At 58.0% G+C, this 25,611-nt stretch overlaps 9 protein-coding genes and 1 non-coding gene across 10 annotated transcripts; 6 read left to right on the top strand and 4 right to left on the bottom strand.

Moving 5' to 3' along the window:
* Positions 1-433: 433 nt before the first annotated feature.
* On the top strand, positions 434-2,170 carry J3D65DRAFT_602006 (uncharacterized protein; the record flags this gene model as incomplete). The annotated part of the gene is made up of 4 exons (XM_066798077.1): positions 434-523; positions 725-1,781; positions 1,841-1,871; positions 1,915-2,170. The coding sequence occupies 4 exons, from the start codon at positions 434-436 to the stop codon at positions 2,168-2,170; spliced, it is 1,434 nt and encodes a 477-aa protein (XP_066657272.1).
* A 3,858-nt stretch (positions 2,171-6,028) lies between these two features.
* J3D65DRAFT_666663 (uncharacterized protein) lies at positions 6,029-6,667 on the top strand (the record flags this gene model as incomplete). Its single annotated transcript, XM_066802941.1, has 2 exons — positions 6,029-6,204; positions 6,322-6,667. 2 exons carry the CDS (start codon positions 6,029-6,031, stop codon positions 6,665-6,667), a joined length of 522 nt encoding a protein of 173 aa, XP_066657271.1.
* Positions 6,668-6,739: 72 nt separating this feature from the next.
* Positions 6,740-8,477, top strand: J3D65DRAFT_620469 (uncharacterized protein). The gene has a single exon (XM_066799874.1). It carries the CDS (start codon positions 7,224-7,226, stop codon positions 8,046-8,048), a length of 825 nt encoding a protein of 274 aa, XP_066657270.1. The 5' UTR covers positions 6,740-7,223; the 3' UTR covers positions 8,049-8,477.
* A 379-nt stretch (positions 8,478-8,856) lies between these two features.
* J3D65DRAFT_t49 lies at positions 8,857-8,979 on the bottom strand. The gene has a single exon. It is a non-coding gene; the product is annotated as a tRNA-Arg (tRNA).
* Positions 8,980-9,740: 761 nt separating this feature from the next.
* Positions 9,741-11,423, top strand: J3D65DRAFT_620464 (uncharacterized protein). Its single transcript, XM_066799873.1, has 2 exons — positions 9,741-11,060; positions 11,132-11,423. Exon 1 carries the CDS (start codon positions 9,988-9,990, stop codon positions 10,945-10,947), a length of 960 nt encoding a protein of 319 aa, XP_066657269.1. The 5' UTR covers positions 9,741-9,987; the 3' UTR covers positions 10,948-11,060; positions 11,132-11,423.
* A 798-nt stretch (positions 11,424-12,221) lies between these two features.
* J3D65DRAFT_305472 (uncharacterized protein) lies at positions 12,222-14,454 on the top strand. Its single transcript, XM_066795227.1, has 3 exons — positions 12,222-12,480; positions 12,643-14,203; positions 14,447-14,454. The coding sequence occupies exons 1-2, from the start codon at positions 12,342-12,344 to the stop codon at positions 13,992-13,994; spliced, it is 1,491 nt and encodes a 496-aa protein (XP_066657268.1). The 5' UTR covers positions 12,222-12,341; the 3' UTR covers positions 13,995-14,203; positions 14,447-14,454.
* Positions 14,455-16,200: 1,746 nt separating this feature from the next.
* Positions 16,201-18,607, bottom strand: J3D65DRAFT_304055 (major facilitator superfamily domain-containing protein). Its single transcript, XM_066795223.1, has 9 exons — positions 18,157-18,607; positions 18,023-18,103; positions 17,922-17,977; positions 17,838-17,875; positions 17,691-17,792; positions 17,570-17,638; positions 17,459-17,489; positions 17,079-17,397; positions 16,201-16,932 (listed from the first exon to the last, which is right to left on the bottom strand). The coding sequence occupies exons 1-9, from the start codon at positions 18,376-18,378 to the stop codon at positions 16,315-16,317; spliced, it is 1,536 nt and encodes a 511-aa protein (XP_066657267.1). The 5' UTR covers positions 18,379-18,607; the 3' UTR covers positions 16,201-16,314.
* A 1,427-nt stretch (positions 18,608-20,034) lies between these two features.
* J3D65DRAFT_602000 (uncharacterized protein) lies at positions 20,035-21,312 on the top strand (the record flags this gene model as incomplete). Its single annotated transcript, XM_066798076.1, has 1 exon — positions 20,035-21,312. One exon carries the CDS (start codon positions 20,035-20,037, stop codon positions 21,310-21,312), a length of 1,278 nt encoding a protein of 425 aa, XP_066657266.1.
* Positions 21,313-21,479: 167 nt separating this feature from the next.
* Positions 21,480-22,699, bottom strand: J3D65DRAFT_304513 (uncharacterized protein). The gene is made up of 2 exons (XM_066795225.1): positions 22,692-22,699; positions 21,480-22,484 (listed from the first exon to the last, which is right to left on the bottom strand). The coding sequence occupies exon 2, from the start codon at positions 22,322-22,324 to the stop codon at positions 21,647-21,649; it is 678 nt and encodes a 225-aa protein (XP_066657265.1). The 5' UTR covers positions 22,325-22,484; positions 22,692-22,699; the 3' UTR covers positions 21,480-21,646.
* On the bottom strand, positions 22,265-24,073 carry J3D65DRAFT_620439 (glucan endo-1,6-beta-glucosidase B). Its single transcript, XM_066799872.1, has 5 exons — positions 23,612-24,073; positions 23,480-23,545; positions 23,332-23,384; positions 22,994-23,271; positions 22,265-22,878 (listed from the first exon to the last, which is right to left on the bottom strand). The coding sequence occupies exons 1-5, from the start codon at positions 24,018-24,020 to the stop codon at positions 22,434-22,436; spliced, it is 1,251 nt and encodes a 416-aa protein (XP_066657264.1). The 5' UTR covers positions 24,021-24,073; the 3' UTR covers positions 22,265-22,433.
* Between the last annotated feature and the right edge of the window lie 1,538 nt (positions 24,074-25,611).

The following is a 25,611-nucleotide window of genomic DNA, read 5'->3' as shown; positions in this document are numbered from 1 at the left end:
TGCGCCCCAGAATCGGCCTTCGAATGTTACGCGCAAACGGCAGGCCGGAACAAAAACTCCCGCGGCGACAACATCTGCTTGGGGTTGTTTCTACCTCCGACTGCTCCCACGAGGCACATTCGACAATACTCCGTCACCAATCACCCTCGCCCAGTCCAATACTGACGGCCACGATTGCAACAATCTACCAGATCTTTCCGTGCTCCTCACGCCAATCGATTACTGGCAGGACATCCTCGTAGCTCTTCCCCGTATGTCCACGAGACATCGGTCTGCCATTCAAAGCGCTTGGTGCAACATGTGCAACCTGGCAAAGGCAAGCGAAGCTGAAAAGGACCCAAAGAATCCCCGAGAAGCGAGCAGTATGCGCGCGGCCCGACCGTAGACCGTTTCGACTGGGCGTCGCCAACTTAGCAAGATGCGCAGGTAGGTCATGAGCATGCGAAAAGCGACCAGCTCTCACGAGCAGATGGCCGAAGCCGTCGACAAGATCTTTTCTGTCCAACACCCGAGAGGCCTGAAGGTACCAGGAGGTGCCTTTTCCCTCCATCGCGAGGCACGACGTAGCAGTCGAAGGACTAGCCTGGCTGAGCTCGTGGCTGGCCAAAGCAATGATAAATCGGCAAATGCAATAAATCCATTCTCCTTTTGTCTTTTCGAATTCAAGTCGGAGCGCAGCGCGTCCTTGTGATCTGGCACCACCCACCTCGCGTCCTGGCCGCAGCCTCAACCACCGCCTGCATCCACCTCAACCCTCAACCTCCAACTCTCAACCCACAGACCAACACACCAGCTGGCTTCCGGAATCTCGCTCTTCCAGGTCGCTGTACGATCAGCCAAGAGCAACGTTTCTTCTGTTGGCCGCTCGCCGGTCTCCGGTCGCCGCTCAAGCAACAGCAACAGCAACCGCACCGCCAACGTCGAGCTCCGACAGCCGGGCGGATCGCTTTGCCTCACGCCGAACTTGTCCAACAGCGCCCAACAGCCTACCCTTCGGCTCGCTCTCCATCGACCTCGTGTTCGTTTTGTATCGAGATCTGGCCCTGGGCGAGAATCTCGCCTCGAACACAACTTCCGCCGTCGATTGACCACTCTGAACACTGACGCCTCCTATCCGCCTTGCACCAACGACCTGGTTGCTCTAAACATCTGCGCCGTTACCCTGCTCCGAGGAAGCCCAACCGCCTGCACTTCCACGCTACTCGTCGCTGAGATTGCCATCATGTCCACGGATAAAAGAGCCTTGCCTGTCTACAAGCAGCGCCAGGATGGAGAGGCCAAGCTGGAGGTAGCGGTCAAATTCAAGGACACAATTACGGACAAGCAATGCGCTGATCTCTTCTACATGCTCCGAAATTGCACCCTTCAGCAAGTCGTCGACTTGTGGTACGCGAATGTCCTTCACCCTAACATCCACAATAGCGTCCTATTTAAGCAGGAGGTTGAGCGTAAAGCTGATGAAAATTCTGTTGGAAGCCCAAAGCTCAATGATGAGTCTGTGGAGAAAGATGACGATGAAGATACCACCGCATATAATCGCTGGTGGCTCCGAACCTTCGACCCGGACTGCATCCTGTTCTTCGTCGACTCATTAAAGGCGAAGTATCATCCACGGAACAATGTCATCTTCGCTCGTTGGCTCCGCTATCGTCTTCCAAACGACACTTGGCCGGAGTGGCTCGAAGATGACGCCGACTCCCGGGAGATTGAGGATCAAACGCCCGACGTCCGTCCAGAAAGCAAGGTCATTGTTAAGCAAGGCCAGATCCTGGCCTCGGAGCGTCCGTCGAAACGATTGAAGCAAAGCAATTGAAACGCCAGCTCAGTGCAGTTATGACAGGACTGAAAGCTGCGCAGCTACGACGACGACGGTGTGTCACACGGCCTCCATTTCTGAACGCCGCACGCAACCAGCATCCAAGGCCGCGCCAAAATTTTACGACCGACATCTGCACTTTCTTACTCCTTGGACTACGATGACGACTTTTACGACGAGGAGGCGTTGCACGCCAACCACGAAACCGCATTATCCCAGGTTGCTTGGAGAGTTTACGGCAGACACCTGCATTTGCTTTGGACTGCCTCTTGCCCCAACGATTGGTCTCCTTTGCGAATGGTTTTCGAAAATCCTTTCTTTACAACCGACATCTGCCTTTTCCCTTGGTCTTGACAGCACGACGGACCCCTTTTGCCAGCGGTTGCGACAACGCTGATGGCCCCATGAGTACGACGACGAGGAGCCGTCACACGGCCTCGGTTTCTGATTGCCGCACGCAGCCAGTTCCCGAATTTGCGCCCACATTTTTACGGCGGACACATGCAGTTGCTTTGGACGGCCACCTGCTGCAACAACTGGTCCTCTGGTCTTGACAGCACGACGGACGAATCTTGCCAGCGGTTGCAACAACGCCGACAGCCGCAGAACTAGGACGACGACAGAGCTTTACACGGCCTCCATTCCTGAACACCGCACACGACCAGTGTTCAAGGCTGCGCCAAAGGTTTACGACGGACACCTCCTTCTTTGACTGGTCCCCACAAAAGTTCTACGACGGACGTCTTCAATTGATTTTCACACAAGCCTTCCCTGCGACCGACATTTGCTTCTCCCCTTGGTTTTGACAGCACGACGGACCCCTCCCAAAAGCGTAACCCGATAGCGACGAAGGACCGACAAACTCCACAGCGCGACAGAAGGCTGGAATTGGCTGACATTGAAGACGGACTGGTAGAAAAGTATGGGGCGTTGCTTTGGCCCGACAGTTTTCCATAGAGATTGCGGCCTGGGGATTTTCTGACCGTGAAGCAGCTGGCCTCAGCTGAAAGAAAAAAATATGGACTGGCCGAATAGCTCTCTTCTTTAGTCTTGCTGCATTTGCGTTGCTTGACCGCACTACCTTACTTCTAGACAGGACTGCTAATATGAAACTTTTGGCCCAACGGGGAGAAAGTCATAGGATCCCCCTCGTCCTGTTCCATTGCGCTGTACACATACGTATTTTACTGTACTGTAGGTCAACACGCCGCATACTACTCATGTATCCTCCGCCTGCCGCCGGTAAGCCGCAAAGGACCAGTCGGCACCAAGACCAGCCAGGCAGGACTAACCAGCCGTTGACGCCGACCGACTGGCTGACTGACGGGCCACATTGCCACAGGACCGACCAGGACGCTTCAGCGCCGAACCCCTCGCGTCTATGACCAGGAACCAGGTACCACACGCTTCTTGGACCAACCGACATGCTGTAGAGAACGGCCAAAGTAGAAGCCGATCCGTGGGCACCATGGCGTGCCGACCTGCCCTCGGCACGTAGATGCCGTTGGGCAACGGCCGGTCGTCACGGACAAAGGTACGTACGTGCGCGCTGAGGCCGGACCCAAGTAGTGCAATGGAAAGGTGACTGACGGTTGGTCGTAACGTACCTACAGCAACATTCCAACTTCCTCGCACGCCGACCGACCAAATCCACATAGGCCGTCTGCGCCGCGCGGCACCTTGCCTTTGAACGGACCAAGCAAGACGCAATAATGCATGAAGAAGACGCAGTGGAATCAATTGCATTGTGCGCTACGGGCAAGCCGCCGGATCACTCCTCTCCGTCCGACGGTACTAGCTACCGATTCGGCTAACTGTTTCGAGACCTGAATGTTGGCTGACCATGAAGACTGAAGTAGCAAGATTGACCGACCCATTCGACCGTAAACCGCAGAGTTGATCTGCCATATCGGAGAGCCAAGGGGGACCGTCATACGCCCACGTCGGCTGTTGAAGGACCGCATCGGCCGCCTCCCGTCTCCGACCAGAAACCAGACGCCGACCTAAGCACGACGAACATCCGCCTTTTCCTCCCCTTTGTCATCGTCTTCTTCCTCGCCCGAGTCGTCCTTGATAATCTGCTTCTCCAGCATTTGTTGGAGCAAGTCTCCGAGTCTGGCCTGATTCTCGGCAAGTTTGTCCATTTTCAAGGCTAGAACGCCCAGACTGTTCTGAATGACGACATCTGACGCCGACAACTTGCTCGGGTCCTTGAACATGAGCCAGTCTCGGGATGGACTGGCCGAGGCTGCCGCGCCGCCTAAGATCGTCGAGCTTGTCATGGTCTGGCTCGTCTGGCGCTCTTCTGGTGTCTCATTGGCCATGGTTGCTTTCTTGAAAAGTCCTTTGGGCGTGGACCAAAATTTTTGAATCAGAGAAGGGAGCGTTTAGCGCCGACGAGTCCTTGAGTAGACCGACCTGGGTGAGCTTGTTGCTTGAGCGCGACGGGCTGTGAGGGTGTGTTGTTGGCCGGCTGCTTAGGCCAGGACGGCGCGGACGGCGGCTTGAGAGGGTTGCGGTGGGCTTTGAGGGCTGGTGTTTGGTTTGCTGAATGCTGAGGCCGGGACGGCGCCGACGCTTGGAAGAGATGGTACTTGTGAATGGTGACCTCGAAGGACGAATCTGGTCGTTTCCAGCGGCGGATGCCTTGGTGGCAAGATCTTGTGGTTGACAGACTGGTAGATTTGGCCGCTTCACCTGAGCCGGTAACGATGATCGTGCTTGAGGTTAAGGCCTGGCTGTCTGCAGCTTGAAAGATATGGAGCTTGGTTGAGGGCAGCGACCTTCAAGGACGAATCTGGACTTGATCAGCGACGGATGCTTCAGTGGCACGGCCTGGTGAGCGACATACCGAGAGATGCGGCTGATTCACCTGCGTCCGCGATGCCAGAAGACTTGTGCTCTGAAGGGCTTCAAGGATGAGCCGTTTGCGGCGGCGGCGAGAAGGCTTGAGTGGAGGCCGTTGAGCTTAACCGGCGACGACAATTAGGCTCGCGGGCAACGATGGGCCTGAAGGACCAGGAAAGACGGCCGACGAAGCTGAGGACGGCTGGAGGTGAGGTGATGGAGACGACGAGGCTCAAGCGGCAGAGTAGGGTGCACTCTGAAGAGCTGGGACTGGGCTTTGGGTGAGGTTGAGAAGAGTTGGAGAAGTAGACGTCTGGGAAGAGAGAGAGGAGTGAGAAGAGAGCTTAAGAGAGAGTCACAGCGCGCCGGGTGCTGGGCAGTCACCAGAAGGGGAAGTCTCGTGGGTGGTGCGAGTGCGACTTCCTCATCCTGCAACTCCCCAACCCACCGCAGCCCCATCTCTTCCCAAACTCTGCCCCAACTCTCCCCCATCCTCTTCCTCCTCCACCTCTCACCACCTCACCACCTCTACTGCTTCCGCACCACCACTGTCGGTCGCGTCTCTTCGCCGGACCTCTGGTCTTTGGACGCTACAAGCACCTCCAAAGCCGCCGACAGCCAGACCTCTGAAGCCTGCTCATCTTCCACGGCCCAGGCGCCGAAGGACTGGCCATTTAAAATCTTGACCACGCCGTGTTGTACGCTTCTACTCGCTCCACAGGGCTTTTGGTGTAGCCCAGTGCTGATCGACCTCCAGATTCTCGATCAAGCGTTGCAAGCCGCCGAGAGCCAGGACTCTCAAGACTGCTCGCCTTCGCCGGCCCAGGCGCCAAGTACCGGCTGCTGAACAGCTTGATCACGCCGCTTGGTAAGCTTCTACTCGCCCAACGGGACTCTAGTGTAACCCAATTCCGATCGACCTCCAGATTTTCGACCAATTCAATCCCGTGGCGACAAGAGCACCTCTTGCTCGCCCGCCAACAGCTAGGACCCCAAGGCCTACTCATCTTCGCTGGACCAGGCACCAGAGGACGAGGTCAGCCCACGACGGACGCCGGTTGGTACAGAATTACCCGACCAACAGACTCTTGGTGCCACATGTACTGACCGATCTCCAGACCTCGATTGAACTCGTTTACGCCGACCGCTGGGAAATTGTCAGCCAGAAGACCCCCGTCTCCGACTACAACGCTCATCGCCGCGCCAGAAGTCTCTGTATACTCTGACAGCGAGGGCCTCCGGTAACGCCAAACGACCGCCTTTTCCCCAAGGGCCATTACTGTCAGACGCATCAATTCTCAAGGGCGGCCTGGAGACTCATCACCGTCGAACGGCCCTGGTCCCGTACGCATTGGATCGGCCAATATGCCCTCCAAAAAGAAGTCGGTCCGCGAACAGGCAGCTGAAATGGACAAGTATAAAGACGATGATCAAGAGCTCCTAGATCTCTTGGACCAGCTTAAAACTGTCGAAGCTCCGGCCGACGCGTTCCGCACACAGTCCCAATCGCGCCAGAGGCGCCAGGACCGAATCCTCGAAACGTACTTGAACTTCCTAGGAGGCACCCTACTTCGAGTGGATTTTCGACACAGCTCTCATGAGGAGCTGATGGAAGCGGCATCCCCAAGGGACTGGGATACGCTATTTTAGAGACTCAGAAAGTTCCTTGGCTTTGTCCACCTGAAAGCCGTCCCACGCTCGGGAGTTCCAGGCGACCACATCAAGTATGGTTCCCTGGTCCAGTACCGCGAGGCGTTGTGCTTCTGGACAAAGCACGTCGTTTGCCAGCGCACCTGGGTACCACCGCCGTACCGACTTATGCACCTAAAGCTCACCAAGCACATGCACAAATTGCAGCGGCTGTACCCGAGCGTGAGCCACGGCAACTCCAAAAAGACGTACCTCGGTCTAGAGGAGTTGAGGCAGCTCACTGGTTATGCGATGTACGAAAACATCTGCATCGAAAATTCAGAACAACACCAGCTTGCCTGGTGCCTCAGCTGAATCCTAGCCGTACGACTCGGGACTTTCTTCTCTGGATCCTAAGCTCGCAACGAGCCCATGACGTGGATCACCATCAAGCCAGAGCATGTCCAAGACCCGGAAAAAAGTAACACTATCTGGCCCCATCCGTGTCGGCGGACGAATGCTCCTTGGGCGCAACTGCGACAGTCAACGACTGCTTCCAAGCCTCGTCTCCAACAGATGAGGAATGCTCCTTGGTTGCTGTCGCAGGTCCGGGTGTCATCATCTCTTTTGCTCCCCCGTGCTTGGCCTCCTCCGAGACAGTCATCACTTTCCGGCTGTCATGCTGGAGAAGGTAATACAAGCTGGCGCTCATTCTGACGATCTTGTTCGACGTTGGGCTCCTTTAGCCCATGAATCCCTGGAGAATCATGAAATTCAGGGGACACCCGGAGCGGCCGTGGCATCGTACACCAATGTGCTCATGAACGCCGACCCAGACTACCCTTGCGACGCCACGCCCGCAGAGCTCAAGACGTATCGTAGGAGGATACAATAGAAGGCCAGAAAAGAGCTCGAGGCTCAGGAGAGGGAGATGCAAAAGGCCACCATGACGCATGCCGATTTTCTCGACCGCGTCGGCGCAGCCAAGGCCAGTCTTTTCCCTAAGTCCATCTTTGAACGCGCTGCCGATGTCGTCGCAGCCGACGACCGAAACGACGAAAATCAACAGACGGTCGACGCCGCCAACGACGATGACGACGGAGTGCTTGGTCGAGACGAAGATTTAGAGGACGCTGCTTGCCGTTCGGGAGTCTCTACACTTCGGTTCAACGTCGACCAAGACGAAGACGGCGAGCTGGGCCAGCCCAAAGTCCCGTTCAGGGATTTGGCCAAGACTTTCATGGACATGCCCTCAACAACTCGCTGGCGGGACCGCGAGGTGTTTGGACCGACGGAGACCAGAGATGCGCCCTTTGTCTGGCCGACGAGACTGTCAGTGAAGAGTATAAGAAGCACGTGTGGGACAGGCAAGCTAAGCTATTGGACCATCAGGAAACCCAGTTCCACAGTCGCCGCGCGATTTGGGACCGCCGTCAAACCAAGCTCCATAAGGCCAACCCAGAGGGTCTTTGGCGCTGCCCTTATTGTCCACAGGACAAGAAGGGATAGAGCTCACTGCCAAATCTCGTCAAACACATCAGAGATCGACCGACGAGCGACCCACTTCACGAGAGGCGTAAGGCCGAAGACGGTTGGTCCGACGCTGAATTCACGAACACCTCTAGCCGAAGGGTTCAACGCGTTCATGAACAATTGGCCAAAGAACCCGGAGGACGACTGGTTAAGGGCGTCGTCGCGGATGTGGGAATCGAATACGTCCACGAGCCGCCTGAGCTTCCACATTCATTGCCATTGAAAACGAACTCGGGCCACGATCTCTTCCGTGGCGGACCGCATGTACTACTGGAGGGACCGGGAATCGAACTTGGCAACGACTCTCTCGACTCCGATCTTCCGCCGTGCATCGAAGTAGGAAAGCCCGGCCCGCTTGGTATCCCACACTACCTCCAAGGCCTGCTTGGGTTCGGCGGAAAAAAGTCGTTGATCGACGACATCGACGAGCAGCAGCCCAAACGCCGCCGACTCCACGAGCTGGAGAACAGAGGTTGAAGCTGGTGGGTGTACTGGTTTTTGTCTTGATCGGTGCGGTTGACGGTTGCTCACGGATGCTCCCTGTACGTCGACTCTTCGGGCATTTTCTCTTGTCAGTCTGGTGGAGGTTTGCTCTTGAAAGCTTCCTGCATGGTGGCGCCAGCAGGTATTTGTGCGGGAGGAGGGAGGTGGTGTGTCAGTTTCGTGGTAGTAGGAATCGATTGCTTCCCTTGCATGCCAGGCTCTTGAATGTCTATGCTGTTCTCGTTACTTGTACCGCAAGTCGTGACTGTCGCCTGCTGGTGCAAAGGTAAAAGAAAAGGGGGTTTCCTTCCCTCGCCCGGCATGCACCACATACCTCGCTAAGGTAGCTGTCCGACCTCTCATAGCCGAGCCCCCTCCACCAAAGAAAACCCCCCCAAAAAGGACCGGTTCCTTTCGACAACAGGCATCCCCACGCACCCCGCCCCCTCACCATCCCTTCCAAATCCCCTCTGCATGCCCCCTGTCCCTCCCGACCAAAAAAGAACGAAAAAAAAAAATTTCAGAGGCGTTAAAAAACGAAAAGAATTCGACCGATGTGCGACTCGAACGCACAGCCTCACCCTGGCTGACTAAGCACGTAATGTACCGTAATATATAATTTACGGGTCACATGATAGGAGGGGTGCGCGCTACCATTGCGCCAACCGGCCATTTTGAAAACTCTGCTCACTGATAAAATTTATACTCTTGCCAGAGCGTCAGGGGATCTAGAGCAACCATGGTGGTGCCATGATCCACCGCTGGTTCTGCTGTCCTCTTGCATGGATAGATGTGTACTGAAGACTGGAGTACTCACTACTGCAGCACCTGTATTTTTCAGCGTCGTCTTCTCAGTGCCTCTTACTGCCGTCCATCCATCCATCCATCCATCCATCCATCCACCCACCGCTCCCAAGGCCCTCGCACTCGGACATCTCTCTCGCTCATGAGTTTATGTAAATGCTTTATTTCCGGAGCTCCCGTCTTCGCCCCGTCTTGAACTCTGTTTTCCTTTTAAAACCGAAAACGATTGCAGCAGGTACTCTTTTCTTTTCATCCAGTCCATGACTACAAGGGGACGACTTGTTTTCCCTGTGTTAAAGAATTGATGAAGGGGGCCTTAGAAGCGTGCTTGTACGCGACCAACGCGCTGTTCTTGTCTGTCATGAGTACTTGCGTATCCGTTTCGCAAGGTTTTTGTGTGTAGATGGTATATTGCAGATGCGGATGCAGATCGAATCGGCTGAGGAAGATACCTACATACGCGGGAGCTGTGGGAGCGTTTGGACTGTGTGCTATGCTGTAGTGGAGGGAGAAGACACGTGAGGCGGTTTCTGTTTTGGCAGTGACCGGCGAGGCCGTGCGGTGAGGCGCACATCTCGTGCGGTGAGGCAGGGGATGAAGAGAATGGGGAAAGACAGTGCGCTTGCTTTGTGCGGAGCTGGGGATGGCTGGCTGGAGGTCAGCTGTGACGGACTCGGGATGGACTCGATTGTCTTGACGTGCTCGGGCAGGGCAGGGCATATCTGAGTTCACGCCGACGCTGAGGTGGGTGCTGCGGTGAAAGAGTCCATGGGTAAGTGGTGTGGGCGGTGGGTTGTGTGTATGGTCCTACCGACTGGTACCTGGTACAAGATAGGGAGTCTACATATGGACTGGACTACATGGCATGAAGTCTGATGGCCTACTCGTCGTGTCTGAGTAAAAGACGCGCCTACCTACCTACAAGCCCTGAGATACTGACATTCGCCGTCTCCAGCGCTCAGGAGACCTTTTCCCTCCACCGCACAATCCACCGTCCAACCCTCACCTCATCTGCACTCAGTCCGCGAGGAAACTGTGCGCGCAAACGTCTCCAACAGCCCGTTGTCTCCTGCCCTACGCCGCCCGCTCCGCTCCGCTCCGACCTTGGTGCTCGTGTCCGACCGACCGACCACCCGTCAGTGCTCGGGCAGGCCAGGCCAATCAACGGCGATCAGTTACGCAGAGGGAGCGGGCGCGTGCGAGCGGGCGGGTGGCTGGCTGGGCATCGCGATCGCATTGGCGGCGAGTACCTACCAACCGCAGAGCCGCCAGACGAGGGAGACGGACTGACGGCGCCACATGGATGGATGGGGCGGACGGTGGCGATCAGGAAGAAAAGCTTTCAAGGCTGGAATTGTCTGGATCCGAGGCTGAGGCTGACGGGAGCGGAGAGCGGCTGGTTGTGGTATAGCAGAGTGAGCGGCGGCGGTACGCGGTACGTAAAAGATGACGGATTGAGAGAGGGAGGGAAGTTTGAGGGCGCGGCGCGGCTAGGTATGTACTATACATGGCTAAGCGAGGAGTTCGTGAGTGAAAGCATGGAGACAAGCATGGCGGTGGAGGACATGCGCAGACTGTGCTCCTCGTGCCGCTGGAGACGACGGACAGCGGACGGTCTCGACCGTGGACGGCGTGGGTCGAGATGGGGATGGAGAAGAGACGCGGAGGGCGACACGAGGAGGGATCGAGAGGGCGGTGGTGCTTTGGGTCGCGGCAGACAGGACAGGGAGCGACGACGAGGTGGTAGGCGACGTGGGGGCTTGTTTCGGGGAAGCGCATCGAGAGCCAGGGCAGGCTGGGAGAATGATGAAGGGCGTCGTGGTCGTCTTCGTTGACGGGCACTCAACTGGGAGGAGAGAGGGAGTGGTGGTGGTGGTGGTGGTGGTGGAGTAGCGGGTGGAGACGGAGAGCTGCGATCCCCCTGCAGGGAGGAGGCATAGGTGCTGGTCTGGTCGGTCGGTCGCATTGTTATTGCACGCACCCACTGCAGTCGCACGCACCTCGACGACGACGACGGACATTTGGAGGCTTATTTTGGTCGCAGCGATGACGCATGCCGCGTTTCGTTTGATGATGACGACCGACGATACTCATACCTACCGGTACCTAGCCGAGCGACAGTCTGTAACTCTTTACTGCGTCTGCTCCAACGCAAGGCCGCCAAGGCATCGGACGACGGCCGCCATGCCAAGCTTCGACGGGGGGAATGCAGTCGAGGCACAGTCGAGGGCATTTTGTTTGTGTACTTCTTCTTTGACCGCGGACAATACCAACGCTGCCTGTGCCCGTCAAATGCTCAACCCAACTCGTCTGCCTCTGCCGCCGACAAGCAGGACAAAGCCGATGGAGGGCTCGGTGTTTGGTGGTAGTCGTCGAAGATCACTCTGCACATGACTACAAAGGGGACGCCCTAAAACTGCCACTGCATGCACGCTGATAAGAGCCAGATGCACTGATAGGGAGGCATGGAGGATAGGGATGGATGGACAGATGATGGTCGACCATCCACATAACCTTGAAAGGTGATGGAGCAAACAGACGGGCGAGTTTGTTGTATATACAACGCCGCTCGCTCAACGTGTCCAATAGCCATTCGGTGCCATCCGACACTCTCTTCTCGCGATACACTCACTGGTGGTCTGGGCCCGCAAGGAATGGAGCCGTCATGCGGATCAGCGAGTATGGACAGGACAGGACGCAGGAGACAGTAGACAGCAGATGCGGGGAGACGACAGACGAGGAGAAGATAAGTCCGGTCAAACAAAGACGGCAGCGTCTGAAATTCAGGACTCCCGTCGAGGGTAGCATAGTATGTAGCGGTGGGGACAGAGGGTGGTGCCGTGGTGGTGAAGGGTACTACAATGCAGGCAAGGCAGTCTGACTGACTCGGGGCGGCGCGCTGCTCTCTTCTGGCCACGGGCCCCGCGAGCTTACGCAAAGGAAGCTCCACCTCCACCTCCACCAGGGCAGCCCTCACCACCATTGACATACAAACCCCGTCCACGTCGGTCCCTTCACTCCGCCCTTGTCTTCCCGTCTCTCTCTCACGACATTCTATCCATATCCCTCCCTTCAACGCCAGACGCCCCCCGAACCCTCATCCCAACCGCCGCATCCCACCACCTCGTCTCGGCATCCCACCCACCCATCCACCTCATCTCATCCTCTCCTATCCACCTCTGCAGCCGTCTGCTTCAACCCTCTCCCAAACCCGCCGGATCTGGCCTGAATGTCCGCCATGGCTTCGCTCTCCTCGTCGCGCCAGCGGTCCTCCGACTCGCTGTCTACCCAGGCCTCGATGCAATCCGACAACTCGGCAAAGCGAATCCGCCTGCAACCAGCCCACTTTGACGCCGACGATGCCCAGGGTCAGTACTCCACTCACCATTCAACTCAAGTCACTCGCGCACGTCGAATTCTCGAGTTAAAAAAAAAAAAATCAAAAACCGTGCCCCTTGAAGATCAAAATCACCCGCCAAATCACCCAAATCACGTGGCCTACCTGCGGACGAGACTAACATGGTGCCCAGTTCTGACCTGCCACACGCTCGAGTACAGCATGCGGTTAGCAGAGGAGCACGACTCGGCGCGGCTGGCCGAGACGGAGCAGGAGGACGACGCCGAGCTGCAGTCCAGCAGCGTGCGCTACGTCGTGGCATCCACCGCCCCGGCCGCACCACCTGCAGCAGAGCCAGCAGACGCCGGCGCCGAGTCGACCAGGCCGCAGTCCCCCTTTCACGTAGAGAGCATCCAGCCGCGCGACCGCACGCGCGACGAGTACGTCAACGCGCTCAAGCAGGGCTACAACCCGCTGATTGAGCTGCTGCTGCGCGACATTGCCCGCGGCTGCGACACCCTCGTAGGCTCAAAGGTGCCCTCGGTCAGCAAAATCTGCTACGACATTCTCACCTCGACCGAGAACAGCGTGCTCCACGCCCTGCTCGACGGCAACCTGGCCTGGGACGCCGAGCACGACTCGGCCACCGTCGAAGCCATCGGCCGCCTGCGAGCCCAGGCCGCCGCGCAGCCGTGCATCTACCAGCGCGTCCTCGTCGACGAGCTGAACCAGTCCCCCAGCCCGACCGAGCTCTTTGACGTGATCGAGGCCCTGCGCCGCTACTCGCGCACCAGCGAGTGGGAGCTCGCCCTGTGCGTCGACACGTACAAGAGCCCGGACAAGTGGAACGAGAACCTGTCCAAGGCCGGGCGCCGCAAGTACCTGGCGTCGTACGAGAACGCCTACGCCACGCCGTCCGAGGCGCGCATCGCCGAGCTGGAAATGTTTTGCCAGAAGCTGCACTCGCGCCTCGACAAGACGCCGACGAGCGAGTGGGCCGAGCCGCTGCGCTTCCCGCTCGTCGACGTGGGCTACACGGTCAACTACGCGGCGCGCGAGGCGGCCAACGACGCCCACTCGTCGGCCAAGTTCCTCATGAACCTGGTCGAGGCCGTCGCCAACGCCCTGTTCCCCGGGCGCGGCTTCCGCGCCAAGCAGTTCCCCATCTTCCTCATCTTCGAGGCGCAGCAGGCCGTCATGGCGGACCTGGTCATGGGGGCGCTGTCCCAAGCCCTCCTGTCGACGGGCGGCGGCACGGCGTACTGGTCGACGGACCTGCTGCACGCGTCGGCCATGGCCGTCGACGACAAGAACTGGATGCGGTACGAGAAGTGGGCCGTCGACCACTCGCCGTACGTGGCCAACTGCCGCGCCGACGCGCCGCGCCAGAACGCCGAGCTGGACCGCATCAAGCGCATCATCGAGGCCAAGAAGCGCGAGATGCTGCTGCTCAAGCGCGAGTACAACGAGGGCCAGCTGCAGATGCGCCTGGCCGCCCGCGACATCACCCGCCGCGTCGCCCGCTGCAACCGCTACCAGTTCTGAAATGCCCCCGAGGATCCAGACGTATCCTTGGCCCTCGTCGCCCTCGTTGGCGAGTGAGGTATTCTGAACCGATTCAACTCGGCTCCCCCTCCCCCAAATCTGCTTCCATCCCGGCAACATTTCCTTCTTCCGATTATGGCCATCTCCTTCTCGGTCCTTGTGTTTTGTTTCCTTGTAGTCCGTCCGCACTCGGCGCGTTTCGACGGCGGGCCGGCAGGGAGTGGTGTACGGATGGGACGGTAGTTCGGATGGGATTGGGGCACTGGAGTCGCGGGGTCGATTTTGAGGTGAGCCGGCGACGACCAAGTCGTCCGACGTTCCGAGAGGTGAGAGGCGAGAGAGGACGAAGGTGTGGTCGACGAGCAATGGGGCGTGTCTGGCGGCGGTTGTACGAGCAGGCTGTCAGTCGTCAGCAGCGGTCGGCACGGCAGACAGGAGGCGGACCTGTCGGTCGGGCCGGATGGGTCGACGAAGCCAGGCGAGATGAGATGGACAGCCGAAGCAGCCAGGAGACGGCCGGCAGCTGGACTTATACAGCGAGCGAGCGACCAAGCGCCACCAGGGCAGGCAGGGAGGCAGCAATGCGTCTGCCCCCTTGAAAGATCAGCCAGCCAGCCATCGAACGGACCTTTGGCCGAGCGGACGGAGCCCCGAAGGAAACGCCTCTCATCTCATCTCAGCCTTGCAGCCTGCTCCTCAGGTCCCTCGCTCTTGTCATCGGTACAGACAGACTCAATGAGGCGTCAAGAGCTGCTGCCAGCGAGGTGTCGGAAAGAAAGAAAGATAGAAGGCAGAGCAGAGCAGAGCGCAGCAGAGCGCAGCGCAGCAACGAGAGATTGAGAAACGAGAAGAGAGCGAAGAAAGAAGGCGAGGCGCGGCGCGGCGAGGCGAAGCAAGACGGCGGCGGGCGGTATCCCTTCTTGTCATGTACATACATACATACCTCCATACCTTGCCTCCATCCATATACATACATACATACATGTACGGGCTTGTCTCGTGCTCATCAGCAATCCGCAATCAGCATCACGCAATTAACCTTGGCTCCCGTTCGCTCGCAACGCTCGCACGGTTGGGGCCGTAGCCGCGGAGGCATGGGAGGCATGGGAGAAAGGTCCGGGGCGATTGCGACATCGAGGCGTCTTCTTGCCAACACCGCACCGCACCGCACCGCGCCAATCTTCCCGCTTCTTCTCGTCTTGTCTTGCCTTGTCTTGTCGACTGCGCTGCCCTGCTCCTGTCTGGAATGCTGTTTGCGAGACTGGCTGGCTGGCTGGCTGGCTTGTTGGGTCGTTCGTTGGTTGGGTTTGTTGGCGTCTGGATGAGATGAGGTGTTGACGAGAGATGAGATGCGATGAGGTGCGGCGCGCGTCGGTGGTGTGCTTCTGTTGCTGTATGCGCTGTACGGATTGACCACCGCCCGTGCCGCTCGTTATCTTTCCATCCGTCTTCGTCTTTGTGTGGAATAGCTGCTGCTGCTGTGATGTTGCGGTGGCGCGGCGGCGACGTCCAGCGCGGCGACGTCCAGCGGTGCAGTGAGAGGACAAACAACAACAACAAACAAGCAGCAACGTCGCTTTGCTGGGCGTCAGGTCAGGTGAAGGGAAGGCGTTTGGTATCTCTGTTTATCTATGTACGCACGCCGAGTTGCTGTTGAAATTGAGAGACCGTCTTCGCCCGCCTATCTATGGCGTGATTTGATTCGCTGCGTGCGTGCTCTCCTGCCACCTGCCTATACCTATACACGACCGACTGGACTGACGGCTCTGTGCGCCCCCGTTCGGTTCCTCGGCTCTGGATGAGGACTGCCTTCTTTATATCTGCGCAATTGGCTGGCATGCTGTCGATGTGGCTGGCTTACCACACCGTACCATGACCTCGTACTGTGTAGAGAAAAGGAGACATATGTTGAAGGTTAGCAGGTCTGCAGTACCACGAATAAACACAGCCGACTTGAAGCACGCGACGCACTTGAGCAGCTGGACAAGCGATGACAATTCGACGACAACCGGTTGGACGGACGCACGATGGCGACGCCAGCCGTCAGCCAGCCGGCGCGCCACCTGGCGCGAGCAAAGGGAAGGATGTGTGGGGGGAACAGACAGACAAGCTTTTGTCAAGCCTTTTCTTTCCGTCTGTCGTGTCGCGTGGCTTGGTTTGCCAGTCAGGGGACGAGTGACGACGACGGGTTGAGGACGAGCGAGTGACGAAGAAAAAAATGTCTATATCTCTTGGTCTACTGTCCGTCGTCTAAGTGCTCTTACTCTAGCTTTTCCGCGTCTCAGGGTATCTCTACTTCTGCACCACTCCAACAGCCAGCCTACAACGTATACCTAAACCCCTTGTTGTCAATCTCCGTCATGTCGTGCATGCCCATCTCAATGGCCTCCCTCTTCTGCTGCTCGCTCAGCGGGCCCGCAGCCGCCGCCTCGCGGTCACGCTTCTTGTTGACGCTCCACATGTAAATGTACAGCGCGACGACGCTGAGCAGCTTGACAATGTAGCCGACCAGCATGGCAATGTACGCCGAGTGGTAGCCGGGGGCCTCGCTGTCCTTGAACGTCTGCGGCCCGATGATGTTGCCGACGCAGTAGCCCGTGAAGATGGCGGCGCCGGTAAGTTGCTTCTTGGTGTAGCCCGACACGTTGCTGCTGACCATGGTCAGGCTCATGCTGAAGCCTAGCCCCTGGAAGAAGCAGAGCCACAGCGCCACGAGCCGGCCCCACTTGTTGGTGTCCGGCAGCCCGACCAGCAGCGCCGCGCCCAGGATGCAGATGAGGTTGGCTACGATCATGGTGATGCAGCGCGAGTTGGGCCACTTGGTGCACACGAAGCCGCCGCCCAGCAGCGCCGCGAATTGCACGAAGCCGCCCGGGATTTGCAGGTACTGCGTGCCGAGCGTGTCGTAGCCAAACGTCTTGATGATGATGGAGGTGAACTGTGGGGCGTCAGTGAGAAGATTTTGCAAACGGCAGGGAAGAGACGGAGCACGGGAGGGGCAGGAAGGGAGGGTGAAGAAAAGGGCAGCGGAGGAAGGGAGAAGAAGAGGGCAGCGGAGAGAGGTGGATGGACAAGGGTACTCACGCTGGTCAAGGCCGAATTGGGGACCTGGGCCCCGATGGCCAGGATGAACAGCATCCAGGTCTTGGGGTCGACGAGACATTGCCACGCTTGGTCCTTCTTGAAGTGCGTGTTCTTGACGCCCTGACGGTTGCTGGCCACGCGGTCCACAGCAATGGCACGCTCCCGCTCCGTCAAGAACTTGGCCGTCGACGGCAGGTCCGGCAGCAGCAGGAACGAAATGGCGGCCCAGAAGATGCTGACGGCTCCAAAGATGATGAAGACGTATTGCCACCGGGCCAGGGTCCCCGAGTTGATGTGTCCAACGGCATACCCGATCAAACTGCAAGAGGGTCCGGTCAGCACGCAACCGAGAAAAGGGGCACGAAGGAGTGTCCACGTACCCACCGACCATAGTCGCCAAACCATTAGTGCCTGGAAAATGGTGGAATTAGTTAGCCAGGGCCACAGACCCACTTGATGCTGGAGGGTGCATCGGGCACGTCTTCACTTACAGTAGTAGGCCTCCAGGCGCAGGGGCTGTTCTGCGGAAGTGTACCACAGACCCATGACCAGCACGAAGCCTGCGATTGTCAGCTTGGACGGGGCTCGGAGAAGGCGGAGATGGACACGTACCTGGGTTGATTGCGGCCTCGACGAGTCCGAGCATGAAGCGGTTGACGGCGATGCCGGCGAAATTGTGGCATGCCGGCGTCGTGATGAGAATTACTCCCCAGCCTAGATTGTTAGCTCAAGGACCTCAGCTCCAAGACGGAAACGTACCAAAGGTGATGCCGCTCAGAAACTTCCCAATGGGAAACCTGCACCATGTCAGCTGCGGCACGTCGATCAGTGATGAAGACGCACCTCTGCATAATGTACCCCGAGGGATACTGTGCAACGAGGTAGCCAAAGTAAAAGATCTAAAAAGTCAGTCACTGTCTCTGGAGCTAACGACAGAAACGTACCGAGTTGAGCCACGAGTACTGATCGCCGTGCAGATGCGTCCCCTGCTTGAGACCGTAGACACTCGAATAGTTGATGGCATTCTGCTCCCGTCAGCGCCGCAATTTGGCTATTGGCGATTGGCGATTCCACACACCTTGTCGAGATACTGGAGCAGATAGGTCACGAAGAGGACGGGCACGACGCGCAAGTCAATCTTGCGCAGCACCCTCTTCGCCTCGGATTCGTCGTACTCGAGCCCTTCAGTCTTCTTGAAGACTTCGTAGCTGTCGTCGAGGTCGGACGAGTTTTCGCTCGACGACGACCTCTCGACGTCGGCATGCTCGAGCGGAGCCTTGGAGTCGTTGATGGCGGCCATGATGCAGGCTCACGATTCCGGCTAGTGTCCGGCGGGGGGAGAATGCTGGCAGACGGGCTGGGTTCCACCACGAGAAAGCTGGGGACTGAACGAAGAAATCAAAAAGTCGGTTCTTTTTTTTCTACGACAGCGGCTACGAAAGATGGGAGGCCGATACGGTATTGCGTGCTTGCCACAGCGCCAGCCGGATGCCGTGGCCGTTTCGACGGTGATCTCGGACATGGGAGGCATTGCGGCCCACCGAGGGCTGCAGTGGTCGAGGGCGAATGACGGAGCGGCCGATTTGATTGGCGTGGGCGAGACGCGTGTGGTGTTTTTCGACAGTGCCCCTGCGGCGTCCTGATCACGACATTCGCTTGAGGTTGACGCAACGCCGACCGTCCACTGGCGACGTTTTGATATCCAGCATGCCCACCTCTTTCTTCACTTCTGTGGTCGCATCTCTGTGTGCAGAGTCTTCAGCCGTCGCATTTCCGCGGATCGAGTGGATTGGAGCGAGCGGGAGAAGCACGGTGGACGACGTCATGGCGTTTGCTGACAATTGGCAGCTCCTGTCGGGTTGTCGGCGGCTTGAACACGGCCGAGTCGAGTTCGAGAGAGGTGGGCGACGAGGTCAAGACGGTCAACGTCGACAACAGACGGCAGCGCATCCGTTGACGGAGCAGTCGAGACGAGAAGGGAGGGTATGTATTTAGATTTGGAGCAGCCGTCGTTGTCCGGCCAGTCCGGTCCAGGTCCAGGGCAGCAGGGCGAGTCAGGCTAGCGAGAGTCTGTCTGCCGCTTGACTCGGGCCCAAGTTCTTTTTTGTCTCCCCAAGTCCAAGTCCGGGTTCTCTAGTCTCGCATCCCCCACAACCTTTGGCTCCTTTCCTGTTCCTGCCGCCCGTCTTTTCTTTTCGCGCGTCCCGCTACTCTACTTCTCGAGCCTCACAAGGGACGAGACAAGCGACAAGCCTCCCGTTCCGCACCAGTCGCAAGCCAATTTCGAAACACTGCCAACCCAACCCAGTCTTTTCCTGTCCTCGTCCCAAAGTCTGCGCCTTCAGACTCAAATGGCAGCGGATCGCGCGGCTCAAGCCGTGCCGACTCCAGCGCTACACAAGCATACAATGCCACTCGCTGTTGTACCTCTCTTAATTACTTTTGGGCCCAGCTCTGCCCGCCCAGTCTCTCGCTTGTCGCCTACCGTTTCACCTGTGCTGGAGAATCCACCAGCTTATCCAGTCTTGGTTTTGGTTCGCCATCTCAACTATCCTCCCTAGACTCGTCCCTCCCTTTCTTCCTTTGGCCTGCTAGTCCTCTCTCAGTTACTCCTCGCCCTCGGTCTCCGCACCGCCCCAGACCCTTCGCGACTGGCCTCCGTCTCATTGTACGTCCAAACGAGCGTCATGCGGCTCCAAAGCCTTCCTCCAGACCACCTGCCACTGCGTCATGTCATCTAGCTGTCAGCTCGACATGAGACTAGGCCGTAACCACTGCCTAGCGCTCCATCCATCCGATGCCATGTTGCGCTATCAATTCCCCTTTCCTCTAGCCCTCTCCCAAGTCTTTGAGCTTGCGTGCCTGTTTTGCTCCTCTTTTTGGCTACTGCCGTTCCTTATATCTCGTCGCGTGTGCCGTTCGTCCCGTCCCTGGTCATGTGCCGCCGCACCTCAGCATGTATACAATGATTCGGTCAAGAATGTCGTGGATAGCTTCGGCTTTCTACTCCAGGACTGAGACTTCTCCAGGTCCCGACATGGGCGGCGCGCCCGACGTCCTCCTCGCCGCTGCGCAAAGAATCATCGCCGTCCAAAATGTCGCAAACATCCATGGCCACCATCAGTCGCTCTACATCTCGCTCCACCCGCTCCAGTACTGCTTGCGCGCAGAGGACGGCGAAGACGGCGACTACTTTGAGCTGTCGCGCGATTCCAGCCTCGGTCAGCACTCGGATTACGCGAGAAACGAAGGCAAATGGGAAGCCATTGTGCTGCTCCGCCTGTCCAAAGCCACCGTCGAAATCCGCACCTCAGATACCTGGCGCCCATTTTCCGACTTCCTCGACACGCTCCCCCCTGTCACCGACGCCGTATTTGGACCGGGAACCCTGTCGTGGAAGCAAGCTCTGCAGTGGGACACCAATGGACAGCATTTCCCTCTAATGCGCCTCCCTGGAGAGCTGCGCAACATCATCTACGACCACGTCGTGTCCTTTTGTTACCCGTACGAGTTTGAGCACAACTGGAACTATCTGGGACCGGCGGGAACGGCAGGGCTGCTGTCGCGCGACTTTCGCCATCCCGGCTCCCACGTGCGGGCCGAGCTGTTCGGGCGCGGCCGCATCGTCAACGGCTGCGGTCCCATCCTCTCGCTGCTCCTCACCAGCAAGCAGGTCAAGGCCGAGTTTTCCCATCGCCTGTGGCTCAATGGCGAGTTCCGCTTCCAGTCGGCCTACACGCTGCGCCGATTCCTCGAATGCCGTCCCCCGCCGCCGGCGTCGCTCACTGTCGCGCCAACGGCCCTGGCCAAGCTGTGCCTGCAGCTCACGACGTGGAGCGCCGTCAAGTTCTTCGGCGCGTGGATATACACGGCCGCGCAGCCATGGGGTCCCGCCGACGCCGAAGTCCTGCGCGGCCTGCCGCTGCGCGTGCTCGAGCTGCGCCTCGGCCACCGCGAAGACTACTCGGGCTTCCGCATGGACAGCTGGCTCGCGCCGTGCTGCCACAAAGTGTTGACGGGCTTGATCCTGTGGGCCGCCAAGGACTACGTCGTCGACATTCCCACTGTGCGCATCGAGGGCTGCGTCGCCGCCGACGTCAAGACGGCATGGGTGCAGCTGCTGCACGACGTGCGCGAGCGCCGCGCCTCGACCGTGACCGAGTGGGACGTCATTGGGAAGTCGTGGGCGCTACAGAAGAAGGGCGAGAGCTGGCTTGTCAGGACAAACTCGTGAGTCCTAACGCATCTTGTTGCCGTGATAAATGCAATGCTGACCTTTCCCAGCGGCCTCGGGTGCAACCTCCTCGACCATCAACACAGCTGCTTCGACCAGCTGGGCCACTGCAACGACGACTACTGCATCTCCGAAAACAACTTCCTCGGCTCGCCGCATCGCGTCGACCGCCTGCCTGGCTGATCGTGGTCTTGTTGCGCGACACGAGCAGTAGACTCGGTCTAGAAAGCCCACCGACGCCGTTCGTTTGCGCCCTGCCCGGCATCCTCAACATGTCATCCGTCGAATTGAACCGACTCGAGACGTTCTCCGTGCCAGCATTGCGTGGCAGCAGTCAAACGCGTCGGGCCCTGAAACCGCCTCGTCCGCGCGCCTCACGCGGTTTCCGGATCACAGGCGACGGGAACGACGAGCAGCGCGCCGTTACAAGTTTGCTCCCTCGCAACTCCGTCGGCGGACCGACCGGCGTAGGCAGTCGTTGCAAATGCCAACTCAGGCAGGCAGGCGGTCTCGCCCGAGGCACGATCGACACGACGGCCGCGGCACCTCGACATGACAGAAACGGCTGGCCTGCTCCGGTCGAGCGTCGACGGAACTCGGCGTGCGGCGACACAACGATTTTTCTCGAATAGCAGAGAAACGCGCGGATATTAGAGCAGGGCACACGACATGGGCCGCGTAGGATAGCGTAGCGTCGCGTGTGGCGCATCGAGCTGGAAGGAAAGCTGGAGAACGCACGGGCGGAAAACCAACGAGGCATACGTTTTGAGAGCGTTCGGAGACGACCAGCCAGCCAGCCAGCCAGCCAGGAGCTTACACGCCCGCAAAGGGCGAGAGCGTGAAGGGGCAAACGGAAAATGTACGCAAGCCTGGATGGACGGATAGATGGATAGATGGATGGACAGATGGACAGAGCGGCGGCAACAGCGGAGGAATATACCAAGAAATAGAAGCAATGGAAACGATTGAAGCAATCTATATCCCTGAGTGTTGCGCACTCCCAGCCAGCCATAACACGGGCTGATGTCCCTTCCGTACATTACATCCACAGGAACAACACACTGCGCGCGCACAGAGAGAAGAGTCGCAAAGCGCACCCCCCTCCCCCACCAACACCAACCTCAACACGGGCTCTTCGCCAGCATGGCACTCAAATCCGCATCCACAACGCCCGCCACCACCGCATTCAAATACCCCCACTGCAGCGTGTCCACAAAGTCCGCACTCCCCTGCACCTTCCAACTCCAATACACCCATCCCCTCGTGCGCTCATACATGTCCATCTGCGCCGCAAAATAGCTCTCAAAAAACGCTCGGTTTTCTTCCGTGGCCACTTCTTGGCCGGCGAGCATGTCCAGCTTGAGCGCCCACTCGCCGACGACTTTGGGCGTTTGCGCGTCGACCCGGTTTCCTTGGCCGACGGTGTCGGCGCATGTGTAGGTGAGCGCGGCCGAGGGCGTGTTGCCGGCGGAGGCGATGGGGCCAAATTGGTAGTTGTGGTCGTCGTAGAGGAGGCGCGAGAGTTGGGGGATGGTGAGGGCGGTGCTGGGGGAGGGGCCGGATCCCCTGGGGTGCGGGTGGTGTTAGCTTCGAGGGGAGAGTGGATGGATAGATGGATTGATGGATTGATGGATAGATGGATGTGGCATGGAAAGGCAGGGAAGCGTGGTTGAGAACTCACCACAGATCGTCCATCACGGCGATATGCAGCCTGCCCGCATCCGCTACACCCAGCACCTCTTCGGCCTGCACGATGGCGTCGATGGCCGAGCCGTAGTAGTGCTGCACCAGCCACTGCGTGTCGCCGCTGTCTTCGCGCTTGGGCTCGTTGGCAATCTCGATGGTGCCGACGTTGCGGAACGCCGTGTTTGTGTGCGTCTGGTTCGTCATCCAGGCGAGGAACTCGTACGCGCGCCCGGATTCGTAGTCTGATTGGTAGAACCCCGTCGTCGATTGGTACTTGTGGAGTGTTAGTATGTTGGAGGGAGGGAGGGGGAAATGGGTAAAAAAGGGACGCACGTCGCCGGTAAAGGCGTTGTTGGCTACTTGACGGCCGGGGAGGCCGTGGAGGTCTGGTAGGGGGCGCGTTAGTTTTAGATCAGGGGGTGTTTTCGAGAGATGCGCGGCAAATTGGTCAGTCGTATGTTGTCAGGGGGAGGTCACGTACCAATGATAATGTACAACCCAGCATCAGACGCCCAGCCGCAAAATTTGACCAAATGATTGAACCCGCCTAGTTCAAGTCAGAACCAAACGCAGTGTAGTGACGCATTCCCAAAAGAAATTGATCAGGACGCGCCTCTCGGAAACCGCTCATACTCGTTGAGCAAGTCCTCCTTCATCCAAAAGCCAACGGGGATGCGAATGGTATTGAGGCCGTAGGCTACCATTTGTCGAATGTCGTCCTGCGTGATCCAGCTGTCCCAATGCTTTTGCCATGCCGCCCCAGCCGCGTCCATGTCGCCGTTGTACGCCGTCTCGACGCACTGCCGCTCAGCTTGAGCTTCGCCGCAGCCGAGCGTGTTTTGCCAGACGTCGGCCGCCATCCATGGCTCCAGAATGTACTGCGAGCCGGCATTGACGCCGCGGATCTTGCTGGTGCCACTGTTGGCAAAAGCAGAAATACTTGCGCTGGAGGGAGCGTTGTCGGGGAGCCAGGCTCGGACGAGGAGCGAAGAAGTTAGGAGCGCAAATAATGTGCGACGCATTTTTACAAGGACAAAAGCGTGAATATAGACAAGGCTGAGAATACAACGGATCAAGCGCTCTGGTACCCATGATGTATAGAAGAACTTGCCGTTTTATAGCATCAGACTCCACGTCAGCGATGAAGCTCTGCGGCGAATTGAGACAGCTCCTGGGGCACCTTCAGCTGGTGATCGGTGGACATGGTGTACACACGGCTTCCTGTTTGGGCGACGAGGTGGGCAGAAGGCTGCCACCATCTGCAAAAGACTGTCGTCAGCAGAATGGTGGGTGGGGAACTGGACAATAGCGAGGAGAGACAGTCCTCGAGGCTGGTCGACGACTGAATCTGACTGGTTGTCTCATGTTCTCATGGTCCAGATGACTGATGCTCCCACCGAGAAGTTCGGATTGTCCAAGTATTGAGTAACTTGTGTCCGGATCCTGGCTGAGATAGCGTGGCCATGACATGCCAAAAAGCAGCCCGCCGGCGCAGGAGGCCGTTCACTCCCCCAAAGAACTCCGAACGGCTTCTCAAGCAACGGGGTCCCATGGCCTGCTGAGAAGCGTGGCGGAAGCTTTGAATTCTCATTCGAGCCAACAGGTTGACGTATACATGTCGTCTCCTGACCCTTTGGGCAGACAATTGCGCCAAACGTCACCACGAGGCCGAGACAGTCGCCGCAAAGCCTGGGAGGACCAATCCAAACAGTCTGCTGCTTCACAACCTTGGACACGGCAGACTAACGCCACGCTTTGGCAGGGTTGACTGTGTAAGGTTGGAGCCGTCCACGGGATAAGCTTATGGTAGATTGGCACTTCCCCAGATCTGCGGCGAAGGATTACCGGCAGAGTTCGAGTCAAGCTTGGCACAGTTGTGCAATCCGGATACGTAATTGGCAGAGGAAAGTGCCGAAGTGGACTGCTTCACAAGTCTTGAAAGCTTTGTTGAATCCACGAAATGAGACATCAAATGAAATGCGAGTGGTGCCAGTGCTTCGGTGATATCATTGCATTTGACGAGAAGACCAAGATGGCCGTCCAAGGATGTTCACGTTCTCCATCCTCCGGAGGTGCAACCAACGCACCAAGCCACTGCCAAGGCGGCAGTTGTGTGCTGTATAGCGGAGGATCAATGATTTGCAAGTCGTTATGCAACCAACTGTAAGTGATCAGAATCTACAGGCCAGCCATGGGGCTGAGAACAGCTGGTTCTTCAGGGCTGGGTCCGTATCGGACGTGTTGGTGGCACTTCCTCGAGCTCCCATTGTAGCGATCCATGCAAGGGATGGAAGTTGCTTTTTCGTGCTCCATTGTTTTTCAAAGCTTGTTTCGACGAGCAGCGAAGAACATGGCGGAAAATGAAACCGCGGGACTTTCCATACAAGTCCCGTCCATCACCAGCTTTGTTGCGGGGTTCGTCCAAAGACGTGTCAGCCGGGCGCATGGATTGGTCGCGAAAGTTTCAAGTAGAGGCCACATGCTGACTACCTCCAAGTCCGTAGAAGTAGGCTTCCAGATTGGGAGCCTTCAGGCATTATTTCCGGTCATCCACGGTTGTATGTCGCGAAGAGGTTCAACCAAGGTTTTTGCAAGATGCTGACAGGGGTACGT

This window comes from Phyllosticta citribraziliensis, assembly GCF_038025025.1.
Source record: "Phyllosticta citribraziliensis strain CPC 17464 chromosome Unknown J3D65scaffold_4, whole genome shotgun sequence".
Taxonomy (NCBI): Eukaryota; Fungi; Ascomycota; class Dothideomycetes; order Botryosphaeriales; family Phyllostictaceae; genus Phyllosticta; species Phyllosticta citribraziliensis.
The sequence above is the reverse complement of the archived record's forward strand: the minus strand, read 5'-3'. Positions and strand labels throughout refer to the sequence as shown.

Bases quoted from the DNA above. Each gene is read 5' to 3' on its own strand.
- J3D65DRAFT_304055 (XM_066795223.1), bottom strand. From the start codon at position 18,378: ATGGCCGCCATCAACGACTCCAAGGCTCCGCTCGAGCATGCCGACGTC. The intron at 17,398-17,458 runs GTACGTGGACAC...ACCCTCTTGCAG, and splicing joins TTGGCGACTATGGTCGGTGG to TTTGATCGGGTATGCCGTTG. The intron at 16,933-17,078 runs GTGAGTACCCTT...GACGCCCCACAG, and splicing joins CCAATTCGGCCTTGACCAGC to TTCACCTCCATCATCATCAA.
- J3D65DRAFT_305472 (XM_066795227.1), top strand. From the start codon at position 12,342: ATGTCCGCCATGGCTTCGCTCTCCTCGTCGCGCCAGCGGTCCTCCGAC. The intron at 12,481-12,642 runs GTCAGTACTCCA...CATGGTGCCCAG, and splicing joins TGACGCCGACGATGCCCAGG to TTCTGACCTGCCACACGCTC.
- J3D65DRAFT_620464 (XM_066799873.1), top strand. From the start codon at position 9,988: ATGGCCTACTCGTCGTGTCTGAGTAAAAGACGCGCCTACCTACCTACA.
- J3D65DRAFT_620469 (XM_066799874.1), top strand. From the start codon at position 7,224: ATGCAAAAGGCCACCATGACGCATGCCGATTTTCTCGACCGCGTCGGC.
- J3D65DRAFT_620439 (XM_066799872.1), bottom strand. From the start codon at position 24,020: ATGCGTCGCACATTATTTGCGCTCCTAACTTCTTCGCTCCTCGTCCGA. The intron at 23,385-23,479 runs GTACGTGACCTC...GCCCCCTACCAG, and splicing joins TGGGTTGTACATTATCATTG to ACCTCCACGGCCTCCCCGGC. The intron at 23,272-23,331 runs GTGCGTCCCTTT...ACACTCCACAAG, and splicing joins ACAACGCCTTTACCGGCGAC to TACCAATCGACGACGGGGTT.
- J3D65DRAFT_304513 (XM_066795225.1), bottom strand. From the start codon at position 22,324: ATGGCTGGCTGGGAGTGCGCAACACTCAGGGATATAGATTGCTTCAAT.